The sequence below is a fragment of the Oryctolagus cuniculus genome, chromosome 4, assembly GCF_964237555.1.
Source record: "Oryctolagus cuniculus chromosome 4, mOryCun1.1, whole genome shotgun sequence".
Lineage (NCBI taxonomy): Eukaryota > Metazoa > Chordata > Mammalia > Lagomorpha > Leporidae > Oryctolagus > Oryctolagus cuniculus.
In genome coordinates this window covers 55333135-55352324 of record NC_091435.1, presented here as the reverse complement: position 1 = coordinate 55352324, position 19190 = coordinate 55333135, and the positions used below count along the sequence as shown (strand labels likewise).

The 19190-nt window shown below is 40.7% G+C and overlaps 1 protein-coding gene across 31 annotated transcripts in view; it reads left to right on the top strand.

Annotated features, from left to right (window-relative positions):
* Positions 1-19190, top strand: part of ABI3BP (ABI family member 3 binding protein) — a 285033-nt gene that overhangs the window by 245679 nt on the left and 20164 nt on the right. For all 31 annotated transcript variants that reach the window (XM_070072004.1, XM_051819140.2, XM_017347142.3 and 28 more), the window contains 5 exons: positions 241-318; positions 2773-2877; positions 6202-6330; positions 6844-6912; positions 14581-14790. In XM_070072004.1, coding sequence (XP_069928105.1) covers positions 241-318; positions 2773-2877; positions 6202-6330; positions 6844-6912; positions 14581-14790 — 591 coding nt within the window. The remainder of the gene's footprint in view (positions 1-240; positions 319-2772; positions 2878-6201; positions 6331-6843; positions 6913-14580; positions 14791-19190) is intronic.

Sequence of the window (19190 nt, the reverse complement as noted above, 5' to 3'; positions counted from 1 at the left end):
GACAAAACCACAACCCACAATCATATCCTAACTCCACATACAAAATAGCAAAACCAATGAATGTAGGACTTTGCCTTTTTTCTACATCCAGGCCATAGAAGCCAATTAAAGTGTCTGGGTACACAAACACCAATGCCCTACTCTGAAAATAACGTGCAGTATCTTTGACAATGCTACCAGTTTCTATGAAGCACAGATTTGCACCATATATTTATTTCCTGTTACTATCTCTGTTTACAGGGGTGAAGCAAGCACCCAGGCCGTCAGCTACTGGCAGGAATGTGACAATAGATTCCACCCACTCCACAAAAAAGCCAGGTAAGGAGGAAGATGCTGACTTCCTTAGAGCAGCTTAGCTCTGAAACTTGGACAGTAACTGCAGTAGCATTTATTGCAGCTAAAACACCAGCACCCACACAGCCTCCCAGGTGTCAGAACCATGCTAACAGTGTGTGTGGTCTTCCGAGGGAAGCATTCCAAAAGGGTGTCCTTGGAGGAAATGAAAAGTAGTGTGTGTACCTATTAAATATTAATAAGAACCTCTACTTAATCTAAATTTACTATTTAATCTCTGATCTTCTGAGGGGCACAATGAGCAAAAAAAAATGCTGCAGAGTCACTGTGGGTGACTAGCTTTTAATCATGCGCCTGTTTTGCCCTTGTATAGTATATTATCATATCCTCTTGCCTGAAATGATTTATGTCCCTGATTTAAGAGCCAAAATTATGAAGCTAGCACCTCAGAATACCTTTGCATTAAATGAGGACTCATTGGTTTTTAAAAGGATGCCGTGAGACATACTCTGGTATATTACTATCTCCATCATCATCATTGAAAACCACACACACATAGTCACACAAAAATGCACACACAAACACACACACACACACATAAAGATTCTTTGTATCCTCCTTTCCCCCCCTCAGTATCCTGGGAAGTACTTAAAACCACAGGGCATTTTCCAACATTGACCATTTTACTTGAAGATTTTAAAACCCAACTTATATTTTGCAAAGGAAGACAAATTGTTAAGCTATAATAAAAACCTGTAAAGGAAATTCAGGCTGAAGTAGAGAGCTCCAAGCACCTTTAGCCTTGACAACTTCAAAGCCAAGTAGACAGCTTTATGCCAATTGTAAAAAGGTGCCTCTTCCCCCTGCCCTTGAGGTAGACCAGTTAGCAACATGTGTCCCTTGCCGGCCCTCTGGTATAATAGGCTAGGCTTCCACCTGTGGCACCAGCATCCCATATGGGTGCCAGTCCTCATACCAATTGCCCCTTTTGCAATCCAGCTGTCTGCTGTGGCCTGGGAAAGCAGTAGATGATGGCCCAAGTCCTTGGGCCCCTGTGCCCTCAGAGGAGACCCAGAGGAGGCTTCTGGCTTCAGATTGGCCCAGCTCCAGACATTTGGGGATAGAGCCAATGGATGGAAGACCTTTCTGTCTCTCTCTCTCTCTGTCTCTAACTCTCTCTCTCTCAAATAAAATCTTTAAAAGACCAGAAAAGTGTCCCACCTTAGCCAGCTGCACTGAGCAATGTGCATACTGAACCTTGACTCCACCGATCCCTTCCTGGCCAGGCTTCCTGTGTACAGAGCAACCACAACTGTCCATAGTGGCCCTGCTCTCCACAGGTACAGGCTTGCTGCTTCTGACATCAATGTTACTCTGATGTAATCATTTAATAAGTTCTAGCAGTGTCTGTTTAATTATAATTACATACTACAGATGCTCCTTAACTTACAATGGGGTTACATCCCAATCAACCCATTAGAAATTAAACATATCATAAGCTAAAAATGCATTCAGTACATCTAACCTTCCCAACATCAGAGCTGAGCGACGCAGCACAGCTGTGTAGAGTGGTTCTTTACCCATCTGAATGCACAGCTTCCTGGGAGCTGTGGCTCACTGCCCTGCAGAGTCACAAGAGAATATGCTACTGTGTGAGGCTACCCCAAGCAAAGATCAGAATGCCAAAATGGTTACTGCTGAGTGTGTATCACTTTTCACCATCATAAGTCAAATCATCCGAAGGCGGGGGCTATCTGTGGGGTTGGAGATGGGTGGAACACTGGCAGAAGGAGAAATTATATGCTAAAATGGTGTAAGAAACTGGAGTCTCAAAATATAAGCAGTGTGGATAATGAAGTTTAGAAATGCTATTGCGTCTGTATAGAAAACAAAAGATGTTTAATTCTGTGCATTCTCTACAGCTGTTCAAAAGGTAGAGACCTATATAACTTCATCCATAACCAGAGGGTTGTGCATGTATTTTTCAAAAATTTTATTTATTTGAGAGGTAGAATCACAGAGAGAGGGAGAGATGGCTGCAACGCCGGAGCTGGGCTGATCCAAAGCCAGGAGCCATGAACTTCTTTTTCCAGGTCTCCCACGTGTGTACAGGGGTCCAAACACTTGGGCCCTCTTCTACTGCTTTCCCAGGGCAAAGCAGAGAGCTGGATCAGAAGAGCAGCAGCCAGAATTAAAACCAGTGCTCATACAGGATGCTGGTGCTGCACACAGAGACTTAGCCCACTGTACCACAGCACCTGCCCCAGATTGTCCTTATATTAATGTGCTTCATTATTACTACTATTAATGTGCTCCAATGTTAGTTCAGAGGAATGTCAGAATTATGACTCATACTTTTGTACAGAATCTTTTGTCATCCAGCAGCTACTTATCAAACAGTATTTGTTTACTTTGAAAGCATGTGATTTTTGTGCAGTGAATACTAACAGTGGCTTTAACTCTAATGTAATCTCTTAGCCCCAGTCCCAGGGACTCGCCGCCCACCCTTGCCACCTAGACCTCTGCCCCCACGAAGAAAACCTTTACCACCGAATAATGTCACCGGAAAGCCAGGAAGTGCAGGTACGTCCATTGCATACCTTCTTTAGCCACAGTTTCCCCTTGACTGGCCAACCAAAGCCTTTGGAGTGTGAGCTCAGAAAAGCTACTGGTACATGTGACACATTTGGCCCCAAAGACTGAACTTTGTACATTACCGTTTTGCAGACTTGTATCCTGACCCTGGGATAGGTGGAGTAAAAGCAACCATCTCTTCACAGCTAGGCCAGTTTGCTTTTTAAATGTCTACATGCTTGGAGGCTAGATAGAAACTAACTCAGGCCCTTCAACAAGTGGGTAATTTCGGATAAGATTCTGTTGTTGCCAATGCCTAGACATAATGGAAAATGTGATGCCCTGTCGTCGGCTTATCATTCTGTCTCCTGAAATTAAATCCTGGAGATTTCAACGAAAACTCCCCTGTTTGCCAATCTACTTGCTATGCCAGTTAGGGAAGATTTGGGACTAAAAGGCTCAATGTGACTGAACACACCTACCTTGTGCAACAAAATGTGAGTATGTACTGAGCCGTGGTGGTGGTGCTGTCCCTTACAGAATGACCTTTCTCAACCTGAGCGGTTTGTACCTGGTCTTCATCTTGAAGAAATCGTCTCTGGCTTCCCAGAGTAGTCTAGCTTTGCTTCTGTGTTTTCCATGCCCTTGATCCATAGCTCTGTTAGAGCAAAGAACAAATTGTCTTACACCTATTTCTTCATGTGCTTATCTTCTGTGAGACTGTGAGCTGAGCCTTCAGTATGTTTTCTCAATTCCCAGAAGAATAGCCAGTGCTTAACAGAGGATATTAGATAAGTAATGTCTGAGTGAATGAATGAAATGGAGAATCAGTAAAAAGTTGATCCAATCCAGAGCATGGTTTTCCCTCATTTTTATTAAGGGCTCTTCCGCAAGCACCTGCCAACAAATCATAGCATGTGCTCCAACTCTCTTCCTTTTGGAAATCTCTGATTGCTAAATATTTTGTCAGTACAATCAGGATAAAAATGTTAAAGACAGCTGTGAAGGGTGGAACAGATGAGGGTTTATGTGAAGGGGGGTTGTGGGTCATTGTTATTGCAGGAGGGAAGGCACATGCAGTGTTAGGGGTGGTTTATGATATCTCCAGTGCACAGTGAACCCTACATGTTTTTCCCATGGGTTGAGGGAGCAATCAGTCCTTCATCCATGCTTATCATGGCTTTCTGAGTCAAAGCCCAGAGACACGACCTGTAAGGAGACCAGGTTTTCCCCAGTAATTGTAACCTGGGGCAGATGTGACTTGAGTGCCTGCAGCCTTTAGGTCAGACTGGATGAGTCACAGACTGAAAGTGATGCCTTACGGCGCCAGTGGAATCAGGTGCTGCCCCTAGAGAGCTCCCCTGTTCCATGGCTTTGGTTCCTGCCAGAGAAAACCCTTGTTCTCTTGTGGGCTTTGGTACAGCCCATCCAGCCTGAAGAAGGACCACATACGTATTCTACTTCTGAGATTCATTCTGGTCCCTGCTCCCCATATGGTGCTGTAACAAAAGGAATGGGTGCATGGAGGGCCAAGCAACAAACAGGGGTAGTTGTCTGATTTGGCCGGGCCCATGTCACAGAAAGCATATCTTGAATTCAGGAAATGCACTACATGTCTGGGAGTACTCTGAGGCTCTCTCGCATGTGCCTATGAGCACAACTGGGGCATCTGACGCCTGTGCCCAGCTCCAGATGCGCTGATGCCTCTGAGTCCCCCCTCCCCCAGCTTGTCAGGGTGAAAATGCTGTGCCAGAATTTCCTGCAGACACTGCTGGCTCTGAGCAGCTCACATGGGCTGCAGTGCAGCTTCCTGTGGTTTTTGCTTGCTTCTTACTGTGGCCCACACCCACTAGGACCAGGAGCATGAGTCCCTAGGGGCCAGCCCAGGTGACCTGAGTGACTAATCTGTGATTCCATGCTGAGCCATGGTTCTTAGGTCAGGCTTGTATCCCTAGATGCTTGATTACCCAAGGATGATTCCTTTTCCAAGGAATAGTGTAGAATTCCATGTAACCTCTTCTGTGTTCTGAACACCTAGTCTAGCCTGGGCCTGAAGGTGGATTCAGTTTCATAGACTTACAACTACTTTTTTTAAAAGACCTGATTTGAAAGGCAGATACGCGCATGTGCGTGGACACATGCACTCACACACACCCACACACGCACACACACATGGGGGGGGGGGTCTTCCATATGCTGGTTCATTCTCAAATGGCTCTAACAGTCAGGGCTGGACCAGACCAAATCCAGGAGCCTGGAATTCCATCAGGGTCTGCCATGTGAATGACAGGGGCCCAGGTACTTGGACAGTAATCTGCTGCTTTTCTAGGTGCATTAGCAGGGAGCTAGATTGGAAGCAGAGGAGCCGAGACTCAAACTGATGCTCAGTAGGGGATACCAGTGTCACAAGTGGCTTACACCACTATGCCCCAGGCCCCTATAGCTGCTTTTTGAGTAGGGGATCCATGGTGAATATAACTCAGGGTAGCATCATTCCTACCACCAGGCCAGAATCATGGACGTTATCCTCTGAAGCCTTTTCCTTCTTTTCCTGTCCTCTCTCATGCCTGCCAGTTAATCTCCAAATCAGGTCATCCTATCTCCCTGACATCTCTCATTGACAGGACCCATTCCATCTGTTCCCACCACCCTTGCTGTGGTTTGCTGCTTCTTCCCTTGCCCACACAACTACCTCAGTCTCCCACTTCTCACTCTCTCACCAGACATGCACCAAAACCAGCCATCTTCTTCCCATCCTGTCGTATTGATTCCCTTTTGAAAATCCGTCAGTGGATCCTTATCACCTACGAGTAACATTCAAATTCGTGGCATGCAAATTCTTTCATGGAGTGCCCTTCTCTGCCCCTCCACTCTCAGCTCTCGCTACGTGCCCTGGGCCCTCTCCACCTGCACCCTTTCAAATTCTACACATCAGGTTGCGTCACACTTCTGACGTGGTTCTTGCCACAACCTCTGAGTAGAACACAGCTCTCCTCCCTGCCCACCAATCACTTCTGCTCTTTTTTTGACATATCCTCTGTGACGACATCCCTTCCGCCCCCACACAGCACCCTCCATCTGTCTCCACAGACATAATCACGCCCTCTTCTTGCCCCATCTGTGACCTTATCTGGTTCTTTCACAAGATCTCTGGTGCTTCCATAGACTTGGCCCACACATCTGTTTCCATCAAGCACTGGGTCTTGTTTTCTCTCCGAGCCTGGCTTAGAGTGCCAAGCCACATGATAAGTGCTTAATAAACATTTATTGAATAAATAAATGGGAAACTTGGCAGTGCTCCTCTAAAGCTGACTACTTGGCCTTGCGTTACAGGAATCATTTCATCAGGACGAGAAACTTCTCCACCCCCGAGGGCAACACTCAGTCCTACTGGAGCCCCCTCGGAGGAAACAGATATAGATAAAAAGCAACCGACAGCTCCCGCTTCTGGAGAGGAACTTGGTTAGTATGTTAGTATAGAGAGGAACTTGGTTGGTACTGGCTTCTTATATGTAAGGTATGAAAATATCTCAAATTAGTGCGTGGTGGGGGAGGGAGGCTTTGTTCTGGTTCTTCTATTTCACTTAAGTTTATGATTATCATGGATCTTTTCCATTGAAATGTATACTTATTTCATTGCTTTGTTTCAGAGTATGCTCCTTTCCTTAGCAGACATGGAGGTGCCCAATTTGGTTCCTAGACAAATCTAGACTATCCAGTGCTTACTACTAAATTGCACATCATTACTAAGTTCACCTGTCTTAATTTATTAATGAGATTCACTGCCTGATAGTAAGTTTAAATTCATTGAACGTGATCAAAGCCTCTTATTGTGGATTAATAATAATACTATGGAAATCAAAGCTATAAGCAATTTACCATGAGGAATTGTAAATATCTTTAGTCTTTACTACTTTTTCATTGTATTGTGAAGCTTTTTTATCTTTTGCCAATATTATTGTCTTCCATTCTCAGGTAACACAACTGACTTTAGCTCAATCCCTACAAGAGAAACGGATCATAGTGGGAAGCCCAGATTCAAAGGTATGTTTGATTAGGCTCCAAATATCAGTTTTGAAGTCAGCTAATGCTATGTAGCAAACAACCATACAAATCTTTGTAGTCTGCTGTGGTAAAAATTGTCATGCATCTATCAATCAGCTGAGAGTCAGCTAATCTAGGATATACTTGGCTGGGTGGTTCTGCTTCTAGCAGCAGATACAGCGAGACCTCTTGTGGACTGAACTCAGATATACCTAATACATGTTCATTCTCGTTTTCTGGACAAAGATCCAACAGTGACCCAGGAGAACTCATTCTCATAACGATAAAAAGAGGTGCATCCAAACATACTGCCGCATTTTAATCTCCTGTTTATATTACATCTGCCAGGTTTTATTGGCCAAAAAAAGTCACACAGAAAAGCTCAAATCCAAGATTGTGCACAGAGAACAGTTTTGAATGATAAATAGCAAATAGACTATGAGATACAGTCCAATATTTCCTTTAGTAATTTTTATCTGAAGTGTAAAATTTGATAATTCTCCCACCATCTCAAGATGCTAAATGGAGGCATATGCATTTGTGCCCCCGTTCCTCCTACCCAACCCACCAACTTCTATAGTATAGATTAGTGTGGAATTCATGGTCTGGTTACAGGTGGCAACATACAGTATAAACCCTTTTTGAGGGGTGAGGGTTGTCTGACTTCTTTTACTCAACATAATGTGGAGATTCATCCATGTTGCTCTACATGTCAGCAGTACCTGTTAATGACATTTGGGTGTCATAATCGTAAACTTGATTGTTTCTGTCTTTCAAGATATTGTTTCATTTTATTTGTGTTGCCAAATTTATATTCACAAAGTTCATAACATTCCATTAACATTCTAGCACCTATAATTTTGGTATCATATCTAAGAAATCATTGACTAATCAGAGGTCACAAAGCTTTTCTCCAGTGGTTTTTTTACGAAAGCTTTATACTTTTACATATAGGCCTAAGATTCACATTGAATAAAATGTTATATATGATATACAGTTACTCTCTTGCTTATAGATGCCCGTTTTTTTTTCCTCCACTGAATTACATTTATACCTTTGTGAAAAAACAGTTGTCCATATAGACATGGATCTATTTGGGGGCTCTCTAATCTGTTCCATTGATCTATTTATCTACTTGTACACCAGTACCACACTTTCTGGATTCCTAAGGTTTTATAATAAACCTTACAATTTGGTTGTATTAGTCTTCCTACATTATTCTTATTTTACAAAGTTGTTTTGGTGATTCTGGGTTCTTTCCATTTACATGTGTAGTTTAGAATCAGCTTGTCTCTGTGTAAAAAAATAATTTGCTTACATTTTGATTGGAACTGCATTGGATCTATACATTCTTGGGAAAAATTCATAAACAATATTAGGTCTTCCCACCCATAATCCTAGTATATGTCATCATTTATTTTAGTCTCCTTTTTTTTAAGATTTATTTATTTGAAAGACACAGAGTGAAAGAAGCAGATAAGTCCACTCTTCCAAATGGCTGCAACAGCCAGAGCTGGGCCAAGCCAAAGCCAACAGCTTCTTCCATGTCTCCAACTTGGGTGCAGGGACCTTGGGCTGTCCTCTTCTGCTTTCCCAGGCCATTAGCAGGAAGCTGGATAAAGAAGTGGAGTGGCTGGGACTTGAACCGGCACCCATATGGGACGCCAGCATCACAGATAGCAATTTAGTACACTAAGCCAAAACACCAGCTCCTATTTAGTTCTTCTTAATTTCATTTACCAATGTTTTCTATTTTTCAGTATACAGAAAACCATAAAAGTAGCATATTGTTTAAATTTCCAATTGTTTGTTGCTAATATGTAGAAAAACAATTGATTTTTGTACAGTGATCATGTATCCTGCAACCCTGCAAAACATGTAAATTCTAGTACCTTTTTAGCATGCTCAAGGGATTTTCTACACAGAGAACTGTGTCATCTCGGGTAAAGTTGTACCTCCTCCTTTCCAGCATGGCTGCCCTTTGCCCTTGCCTGATTGTACTGCCTAGAGCCTCCAGGAAGTAGTGAAGAGAAGGCATCCTTTTCTTGTTGCTAATCACATTTAGTCTTTCGCATTAAGTATGATGCCATCTAAAGACTTCTCATTGTTGTCTTTATTAGGTTGATAAAGTTCCCTTCTGTTCCTACATTAATGAGAATTCTTTTTCAGAAATTGGTCATAGATTATGCCTGATTTATCAGCTTTTATTGAGGTGATATTATTTTTTAGTAGAGTAAGATAATTTCAAAGAATTTATTTATTTTGAAAGAGTTATAGAGCAAAGAAGAGAGATCTTCCATCCACTGGTTCACTCCCCAGATGACTACAATGGCCAGCACTGGGTCAGGCCAAAGACAGGAGTTTCATCTGTCTCGCACTTAGGCAGTAGGAGTCTAAACACGTGGGCCATCTCCCACTGCTTTTCTCAGGCCATCAGCAGGGAGCTGGATTAGAAGTGGAGCAGCTAGTACACAAACTGGCACCCGCATAGTATGCTGGCATCACAGGCAGCAGCTTTACCGACTGCACCACAATGCTCAGCCCCAAAATATTTCATTTTAAACTAACTTTGCATTCTAACAACAAACCCCAATTGGTCATAATGTGTTGTTGTTTTATGTAATGTTGGGTTTAATTGGCCAAAACTGTATTTAGAATTATACTCATGAAGAATACTGGTCTATGGTTTCTTTGAGTTCTGGTATCAGAATAATGCCAAATTATCCTCTTACACTTTCTGGAAGAGTTTATTTGGAATTTAAATTGCTTCTTTGATGAATGATAGTGGTATTTGCCAGTTAAACATTCTAAGCTTCATATTCTTTTAGTGGGAAGCTTTACATAAAAAATTCACTTTCTTTAAGAGATAAAGTGCTACTCTGCTACTCAAAATATGTTTTTCTTCCTTGGTGAGCCTTGGTAATTTATGTCTTTTTTTTTTTTAATTTGACAGATAGAGTTAGAGAGAGAGAGAGAGAAAGGTCTTCCTTCCGTTGGTTCACTCCCCAAATGGCCGCTACGGCCGACGTTGTGCCGATCTGAAGCCAGGAGCCAGGTGCTTCCTCCCGGTCTCCCATGCGGGTGCAGGGGCCCAAGCACTTGGGCCATCCTCCACTGCCTTCCCGGGCCACAGTGGAGAGCTGGACTGGAAGAGGAGCAACCGGGACTAGAACCCGGTGCCCATATGGGATGCCGGCGCTGCAGGCAGAGAATTAACTGAGTGAGCCACGGCGCCGGCCCCATGTCTTTTTACATATTAGTTCATTTCATCTAAGTTGTCAGCGTTAGTGGCATAGAGTTGTTTATATTATTCTCTTATTGTCATTTTAATACTGGAATTTGTATTGTTGTCATACTCTCATTCTTGATATTTCTAAAGAGTGTCTTTCTCCCTCTGTTGCTTGGTCAGTCCGGCTCTAGGTTTATTAGTTCCTTGATCTAAAACAGCCAACTTTTTGCGGCACTGATTTTCTCTATTTGTTATTGATTTATTTCTTTTTATTCCTACTTCCTTTCTTCTACCTAAATTTGGGTTTAACTTGCTCTTTCAACTCTAGTTTCTTAGGATGAAGACAACCTCATTGATGTCCAACCTCTCTTCTTGTTTAATGTATCATTTAATTCCTCATACTTTCCCTTTGATAAGATTTAAGCAACATCCAAATTTTTTGATAACTTGTATCTTCATTTTTACTCTGATCAAAATATTTTAATCTCATTTTTATTCCTTCCTTGACACATTGATTATTATTTATTCTGTGTGTACTTACAAAAAGATACATATTCTCCTATCTCTAATGGGACCCTGAAATAACTTAATAGAACTGCTATAACAAAATAGCCCACACTTTGTGGCTTGAACAATAGATTTTAATTTCTCATGGTTCTGGGGGCAGGAAGTCTGAGATCAGTGGTGTAGGTTCCTCTGAGGCCTTGCTCCTTGGCTTGCAGATGGCTGCTTCTCACTTTGTCCTCCCGTGGCCTTTCTTTCTTTCTTTTTTTTTTTTTTTAAGATTTGTTTATTTATTTGAAAGGCAGAGTTACAGAGGCAGAAGCATGGACACAGAGAGATGACTTCCATCCGCTGGTTTACTCCCCAGATGCTGCAGCTCCCGGAGCTGCGCCAATCTGAAGCCAGGAGCCAGGAGCTTCTTCCCAGTCTCCCACACAGGTGCAGGAGCCCAAGGATTTGGGCCATAGAAAAGAGTTGGATAAGAAGTGAAGCAGCCAGAACTCAAACTGCCACCCATATGGGATGCTGGTACTATAGGCAGCAGCTTTGCCTGCTCTGCCACAGCGCCAGCCCCCGATGGCCTTTCCTGTGTGCATGTGCGTCCCTGGGGTATCCTCATAAGGACACAAGTCAGACTAGGTTAGGGCCCCACCTTTCTGACCTTATTTGACTTTAGTCTACCTCTTCAGGTCCCTAAGTCCAACTATAGTTACTGGAGGTTAGGGTTTCAGCATATGAATTTTAGAGGAACACAATTCAATCCATAGCAATATTCTATAAATATTAGTTTAGTCAAGTTGCTTGATTCTTTTGTGCTGGTGTTTCTATTTCTTCTATTAATTTGTGGATAGAAATTTGACTATAATTGTGAATTTATTTCTACTTTCAGTTCTGTCCATCTTTGCCTTAAATATTTTAAAGATCTGTGCCTAGAGTGTATATTACTTATGATTGTGATACATTACTGATTGATTGATTGTGAAAACCTTTTGGCTTCCTGGTAATAGTCATTGCTCTAAAATAGAATGTGTTGACATTTATGTATCCAGACAGGCATTCTTTTGATTAATGCAATCTTTCCTCATCCTTTTGTTTTTAACCTGTTAGTCTGTATGTATGTATGTATGTATGTATATATATATGAATGTATATATATATATGTATGTACGTATATATGTATGTATGTATGTATGTATGTGTGTATATATATATATATATATATGACAGGCAGAGTGGACAGTGAGAGAGAGAGAGACAGAAAGGTCTTCCTTTGCCGTTGGTTCACCCTCCAATGGCCACCGCAGCCGGCGCGCTGCGGCTGGCGCACCACACTGATCCGATGGCAGGAGCCAGGTACTTATCCTGGTCTCCCATGGAGTGCAGGGCCCAAGTATTTGGGCCATCCTCCACTGCACTCCCTGACCACAGCAGAGAGCTGGCTGGAAGAGGGGCAACCGGGACAGAATCCGGCGCCCCGACCGGGACTAGAACCCGGTGTGCCGGCGCCGCAAGGTGGAAGATTAGCCTAGTGAGCCGCGGCGCCGCCGGCAGTCTGTTTATATTTAAAACTGTTTCTGATAAACATACAGCTAGTTGGTTCTTGTTTTTAATCCAGTCTGATAATCTCTCCCACTTCATTTTGGGTGTGTAGAACGTTACGCATAATATGACTATTGATATTGTTAGATTTATATCTTCACTTCGCGAATTTGTCTTCTGTTGCTCCCATCTATTCTCTGCTCCCTGTTTTTACCTTTTTGAACCTTCTTTCAGATGATTTTGTGATGCCATTGTATGTTTTTTATTGTCCTATTAGCTGAAACTTTGTTTTAGATGTTACCATTCGAGTTTATAGTATGCATCTTCAAATTATCACAATATCTTTCCATAGTAATACACAACTTCACATGTAAAAACTCATATACTAGTATGTGAAGGGACTTCAAAAAGTTCATGGAATGGAATTAAAAGATCATTTGGGTTGAAAAATTTGGAAATCTAAGCAGTTTTCTCATAATACAGATTTTCCAAAACTTTTTGAGGATCCCTCATAGCTTCTTTTCTTTCCTCCTGGTCTTTTGGCTATTATCACACATTTTACTTTTACAGGTTATATGCATTATACTAAATCATTTTTGTGTAAACAGTAAATTGTCTTTTAGAGAGGCTAAAATAATAATTTTTTAAAAGACTGAATATTTACCTATATACTTACTGTGTCTAGTGCTGCTTCTCTTTGTGTGGGTCCACTTTTCCATCTTGTATTATCTTCCTTCTACCAAAGACTTCCATTACAGTATCTCACAGTGTGAGTCTGCTGGTACTGAATGACTACAGATTTTCTGAGTCTAAAAAAAAAATTGCTTTTTTTTTCAAAAATATATTTTCACAAGTTATTGAATTTTAGATGATAAATTATCCCTTTCAATATTTCAAGATGTTTCTCCATTGCCCTGCTACTTGCATTCTTTTCGATGAGAAATCTGGAGTAATTCTTATCTTTGTTCTATGCATATCTTTTTTTCTTTCCTCTGCCTCCTATAAAAATTTCCTCTTTATCACTAGTTTTGAGAAACTTGATTATGATGTGCTTGTTTTCTTCTTGTCTGTTGTGCTTAGATTTCTTTGAACTCTGGTTCTCTGAGTTTAGAAGTTTAATCATATTTTGAAACTTCAGGATCGTTACTTTTTGAAATGTGTTTTTCCACACCCCCCTTACTTTAGGTAATTCAATTACATGTATGTGAAATCAGTTGAAGTTGTCTCATAGCTCATGAATCTTTAATTTTTTCTTTATTTTTGTTTTTGATAGTTTTTATTGCTATGCCTTCAGCTTCATTAATGTCTTATTCTGCTGAATCCTAAGTGTATTAATCCTATGCAACATATTTTACATAGTACACATTGTATCTTTCATCTCTGGAGTTATGATTCAGATCTTTTGTGTATGTTCATGTCTTTGCTTTTAAGCATATAGATAGTAGAGTAGCTGTTTATTTATTTTTGCAAAATGTTTTTTTTTCCTCAGTACATACTCTTTTTATTTTTCCCCAAAGAAACCTTTGAGATAGTTGTTTATTATATTCATCTGATAATTTGAACATCTATGCAAATTCTAATTTGGCTTCAAATGAATTATCTTTCTCCTCATTATGGGTAATATTTTCTGTTAATTATACCTAATTGCATGCTAAAATTTTTTATTCCTGTAACATTCTTGTGTTTTGTTTTGGGGTGCAGTAAAATTTCTTAAGACCATTTGACCTCTGAGTTTGGTTAAGCTACCACTTTTGCAGTGCCAGCATTCCATTTGGGCTCCAGTTTGAGTCCTGGCTGCTCCATTTCCAATCCAGCTCCCTGCTAATGCTCCTGGGACAGCAGCAGAAGATGGCAAGGTCCCTGGATCCCTGCCACACACAGGGGAGACACAGAAGAAGCTCCTGGCTCCTGGCTTGGCATGGCCCATTCCCAGTTGTTGCAGCCATTTGGGAAATCAACCAAAGGATGGAAGATTTCTCTCCCTCTATCTCTCCTTCTCTGTAACTCTGACTTTCAAATAAATATTTTTAAAGAGATTTCTTAAGTGGGACCAGAACTGTACTTAATGTAATAGACTAATTATTGGCTATTACTGAGGTAAGACCCAATGCCTCATAAATTAGGAAGTTTAAACCATGCCCAGGGGAACCAAATTACTTTTGAATATTAGTATAAGGTAAATATATTTAGAGAAGTAGATCAAAAGTAACATCTATAGCATGTATTCCAGAAACAGGATTTGGGGATATTCACAAATCAGAACTGTCACTTCACTGCATTCAGCCATCAACTTAGAATTCCAGACCCAGTGTGCTAGCACAAGTAATTACACTTTTGAGCTCTCCTCCACCTTCTTGACAAGCTCCAAGTCGCTAAATGTCAGCATCCTCTCTCAGGTCCTCATGTGCGATACATCCAGAAACCCGACAGCAGGCCCTGCTCCATCACCGACTCCGTCAAACGGTTCCCCACAGAGGAAGCCACAGAGGGAAATGCCACCAGCCCACCGCTGAACCCACCCACCAACCTCACTGTGGTCACTGTGGAAGGCTGCCCCTCATTTGTCATCTTGGACTGGGAAAAGCCATTAAATGACACTGTCACTGGTAAGAATATGGATGAGGACTTGTCCCTGGGGTGGGAAACTTTGATAACACTTTACACTAGGAGTGGGTACCCTAAGTCACACTGTGGCATGTACAGCATATCTGGGAGGAACAAGTCTACTGTCTTTCTGGTCCTTTATTATCAAAAGTGTTACAAGATGGAGAAGATCATCTTTGTCCTTGTTGTGAGCTCCCTGTGATTCAGCAGATCTCTTTAAGCTGTGTTCCTTTCCTCTCAGAACTGTATTTCATGGTGTGAAGATAATGGCTGGTATTTTCATTACAAAGGAAATTACAGAAAATAGAGAAGAGACCATTGCCAATGATATTTAAACTAGCGTTCCTTTCACTAACTCCGTTTCTAAATTGACGTAGAGCTTTGAAGGAGGCCAAAAATTATTTTAACTGTCATGGGAGAAATGAAATGAAAATATAATTCCTGGTCAATTTTTTGCTCATTTCAGGAAATTGTGATTCTACCACTATGTACCCAGTTTCTCTAAAAATGATTGAAAAATATAAGAAACCCTGGGTCAGTTGAATTTGTTGTACGGTGATTTGATTCTCTGTGGTGAACAGGAAGGTCGGATAAGAGAGGAAGAGGTAAAAAGATTAACAACCCAAATTAGCTAGAGAATACAGCAAATATCACGAGCTTCCTGTTGCCTGGGTCCCCAGGGGTTAATCAAAAAGGTGTCAGAGTAGAGAGTGGAGGATGCAGGTTCTGCCAAAAACATTGTCTACTATAAAATAAGGATGAAAGCAGCCGTTTCTCCTCAGACAAAACTGTGTGATCAGGGTAACTTCCCATGTAAAGAGTTAATGCTTAGTTGGAATTGTTTATCATATATTGTGATTCTTCCATTTGCACACAAAGCTAGCCTCTGTTTTGAGAAAGTAGCAACCCCTACCCATGCTCATGGGGACTCATCCAGCTTCTTGGGACTGTGCAGGTAGGTATTACCATCCCAGTGTCTAAAATATCAGTCTCTTAGTACTGATCAGGTACATGTATTAAAATGACCAAACTCTTGATCCATACACTAGGCTAGTAAGAAATTCCTGTGACAGTCTTAGGTTCAGTTCTCTAAAAATCAAGTGACTCCATCTTCCCTAAAGTTGTAATTATGAAGTGTATGAAGTTTGTAACTGTAAAGCTATATAGTTATGCATACATTCCTACAGACTTATTTCTAAGGGTACAGTTTAAGAACTTGCCATGGAACCCCAAATCCCCTTAAGCTGAGTGGTAAAATACCATCGTAAGTATTAAAGTGATCACATGGATAGGATTAAGTGTTTAAGTGATCATATAAATAGGATTAAGTGTCTGGTAATAGAACAAAAAGGAGTGAATGCTCCAAAATGGGAAGCAGTCCATATAGCAGACTCAGAGAATGACAATCACGTTAAGTAGCACTCTCAGCTCAGAATCAGCCCTTAAGGCATTCTTGTCTGGCTGAAAAACCCACAAGAGTATTTTAGGCATGGAAAGTCAAGACACTGCTGCAAAAAATATTATACATGAAGGATCTCTGTGAGTGAGACCCCAGTGGAAGGAAGTGGTCATCAATGAAGGAGGTATTTTTCTCTGAAGGGAGAATAGAACTTCCACTTTGCTTATGGCCTTATCTAAATACTGATGGAATTTGTGGATTCAAAAGGCTTGCATAGCCTAGGCAGCTCATGTCAAGAGCCTTGGGTGGTCACTGACGTCATACCTAAGAGTGTCAATTGTTAAATTAATAAGAGTCACTATGCACTAACTTCCCATGCAGAACCTCTGTCCTCAATGAGTTGTCTAGCCCTTGTCTAGACTGTTGAGGAACAGGGTTTTTTTTTGTTTTGGTGTGTGTGTGTGTGTGTGTGTGTGTGTACAGATTGTTGAAATCTTAGTATTGAGTTGGTCCTCTATGTATAAAAAAATTGAAAATAAATCTTAGTGGAGAATGAAACTGGGAATAGGAGAGGGAAGGGGGGGAGTAGGAGTGTGGGTGGGAGGGCAGGTATGGTGGGAAGAATCACTATATTCTTAAAATTGTACTTATGAAATGCGTAAAATTTGTATTCTTTAAATAAAAGATTTCTTTGGGGGAAAAAACAAAGTAGGAAAAAGAACCTGGTGTGAGTGAGTGAATGAATGAATGAAAAATAAATAAAAAATAAAAAATAAGAATCAAGTGACTATAAAAATTTCATTTGCCTTAAAGATGTGGGCATTGAGCTGGAATTGGCTCATCTAATGCATCTAATCATCTAATACATATCCAGTTAGATTTGAAAAGTTTGTGGAGGTGTTGGTATTTGGAGCAGCAATTAAGATACCTCTGAAGATAATCACATCCCATATCAGAGTGCCTGGGTTCAAGTCTTGACCCTGCTTCCAATTCCAGCTAATCTGCACCTGGTTGGGGGGGTGGGGGTGGGGGGGACAGGTTATGGCTCAAGTACTTGAGTCCCTGATACAGGGAAAGCCAGACTGAGTTTGGGGTTCATGGATTTGGCCTTGCCCAGCCCCGATTATTATGGGCATATGGGGCATAAACCAACATATGGAAGATTGATCTATCAGTCATTTTTCTCTCCTACCCTTTCTCTCCCCCTCCACACTCCTATCTCTCTGCCTTTCAGATAAATACATTAAAAATTTTTGTTTGTGAAAAAAAATTAAAAGATAAGTTTACTTTGGTGCCAAAAAATTTTGGAGTCTGTATGTACAAGGATCTTCAAAAAGTTCATGGAAATGCATGCTATGAAAAAAATTGCATGTTTTCAAAATTTTTGGCATCAGAATTTTGGTTTTACATTTATTTATTTATTTTAAAGTCACACAGAAAGAGAGCTCTTCCATACACTGCTTTACTCCCCAAGTACCCATAATACCCAGGGCCTACCTATGCTAAAGCCAAGAGCCTTGAACCCAATCCTGCTCTTCCACATTTATGGTATGGACCATGGTGCTTGTTCCAGCACCTGCTGCCTCCCAGGATTTACATTAGCAAAAAGCTGGAATGAGAAGCAGAGACAGGACTCGAATCCAGGCACTCTGATACGGGTTGCAGTACACTAAGCCACCTCTTAACTGCTGCACCAAATGCTCATCCCCAAAATAAACTTACCTTCTAGTTCCATTTTTCCACACACATTTTGAAACTGGTTCATACGTCATTAGCAACTTATTTGACTTTTTAAAGCTGAATGCTTTTCCTTTCTGATAATATAAATGTTTAACTTCAGAGAGTCAGAATAAAGAGTACTTCATCCATCTAATCAACTGTTTCAGTAATATTACTACATGTTGGTGGGTTCCTTGAGATCAGCCACATGATATAGTACTTGTAATAACAATTCTTATGGACAAGAACAATTGAAATAAGTTCATAATTAGCCATTGCTCACCTAGTCCATATTTAAACATTGGACCATTTGCCCAATTCTCACTTCGATCTTTTTCCTGTTTTGTTTTTAATGTCCCACTGAATACCACAACTTGATTTCACATGTGATTGTTTCCAAACCAGAAGCTCAGATAATACAGAGATTAATTCTTATTCCAAGGGAACTGCTTTGCAAGAAGAGACTGAGACAGACAACAAAAAGAGTAAACTGTGTTACTTGTTGTCCCTGGAGTTGATTGCTGTCAGTACCTTTGTTGTTGTTCTTAACCCTTAGTGCCACAGTCATGTTTAGTCAATACATCCAAGTTGCTTCTTTCCCTTCCACACTAAAGTGCAAGGTGCACAAGCTTTAGTTTCCTTACCCGGAACAATAATAGTCATTTCCACCATTATCAATTTATTGTGAGGATAAAATTAGAGGATTTTAATATGTAGCATAAATTAGAAACTCTTCAGTTACTGTTTGTCGGTAGTAACAATAGGATAAGCTATTTTTGTAATTTTAAGGAAAACAAAAAGACACTATTACTTTAACGTGTTAAAAATGAAAGGTATGTTGACAATGCAAAGACATATTTTTTAAAAGCTAGAATTATGACTTATATGCTGAATGTATTTTAATTATGAACACATCTTCTAGATTCTTCTTAAAGATAAAACACTCAGTGGGAAAAAACTACTAAATCAGCTTTTTATTTTGTTTTTTTTTTTAATTTAGGTATACAATTCTCATGTATTTCATGTATACAGATTTACGAACACAGTGCTACTTCCCATCTCATTCTCCCTCCTGTCCCTGTTTCTCCCTTCCTCCTCTTCCTCTCCTGTCCCCACTCTTAATGTTTACAATAATCTTTCATTTTACTTTATACTCATAAAATTAACCCTATACTAAGTAATGAGTTCAGTAAAAAGCATGAAGATAAAAAAAACACTGTTCATCAACAGTAAAGACAAGGGCTATAAACAATCTTAAAAGCTCAAAATGTGAGTTTCACTCCT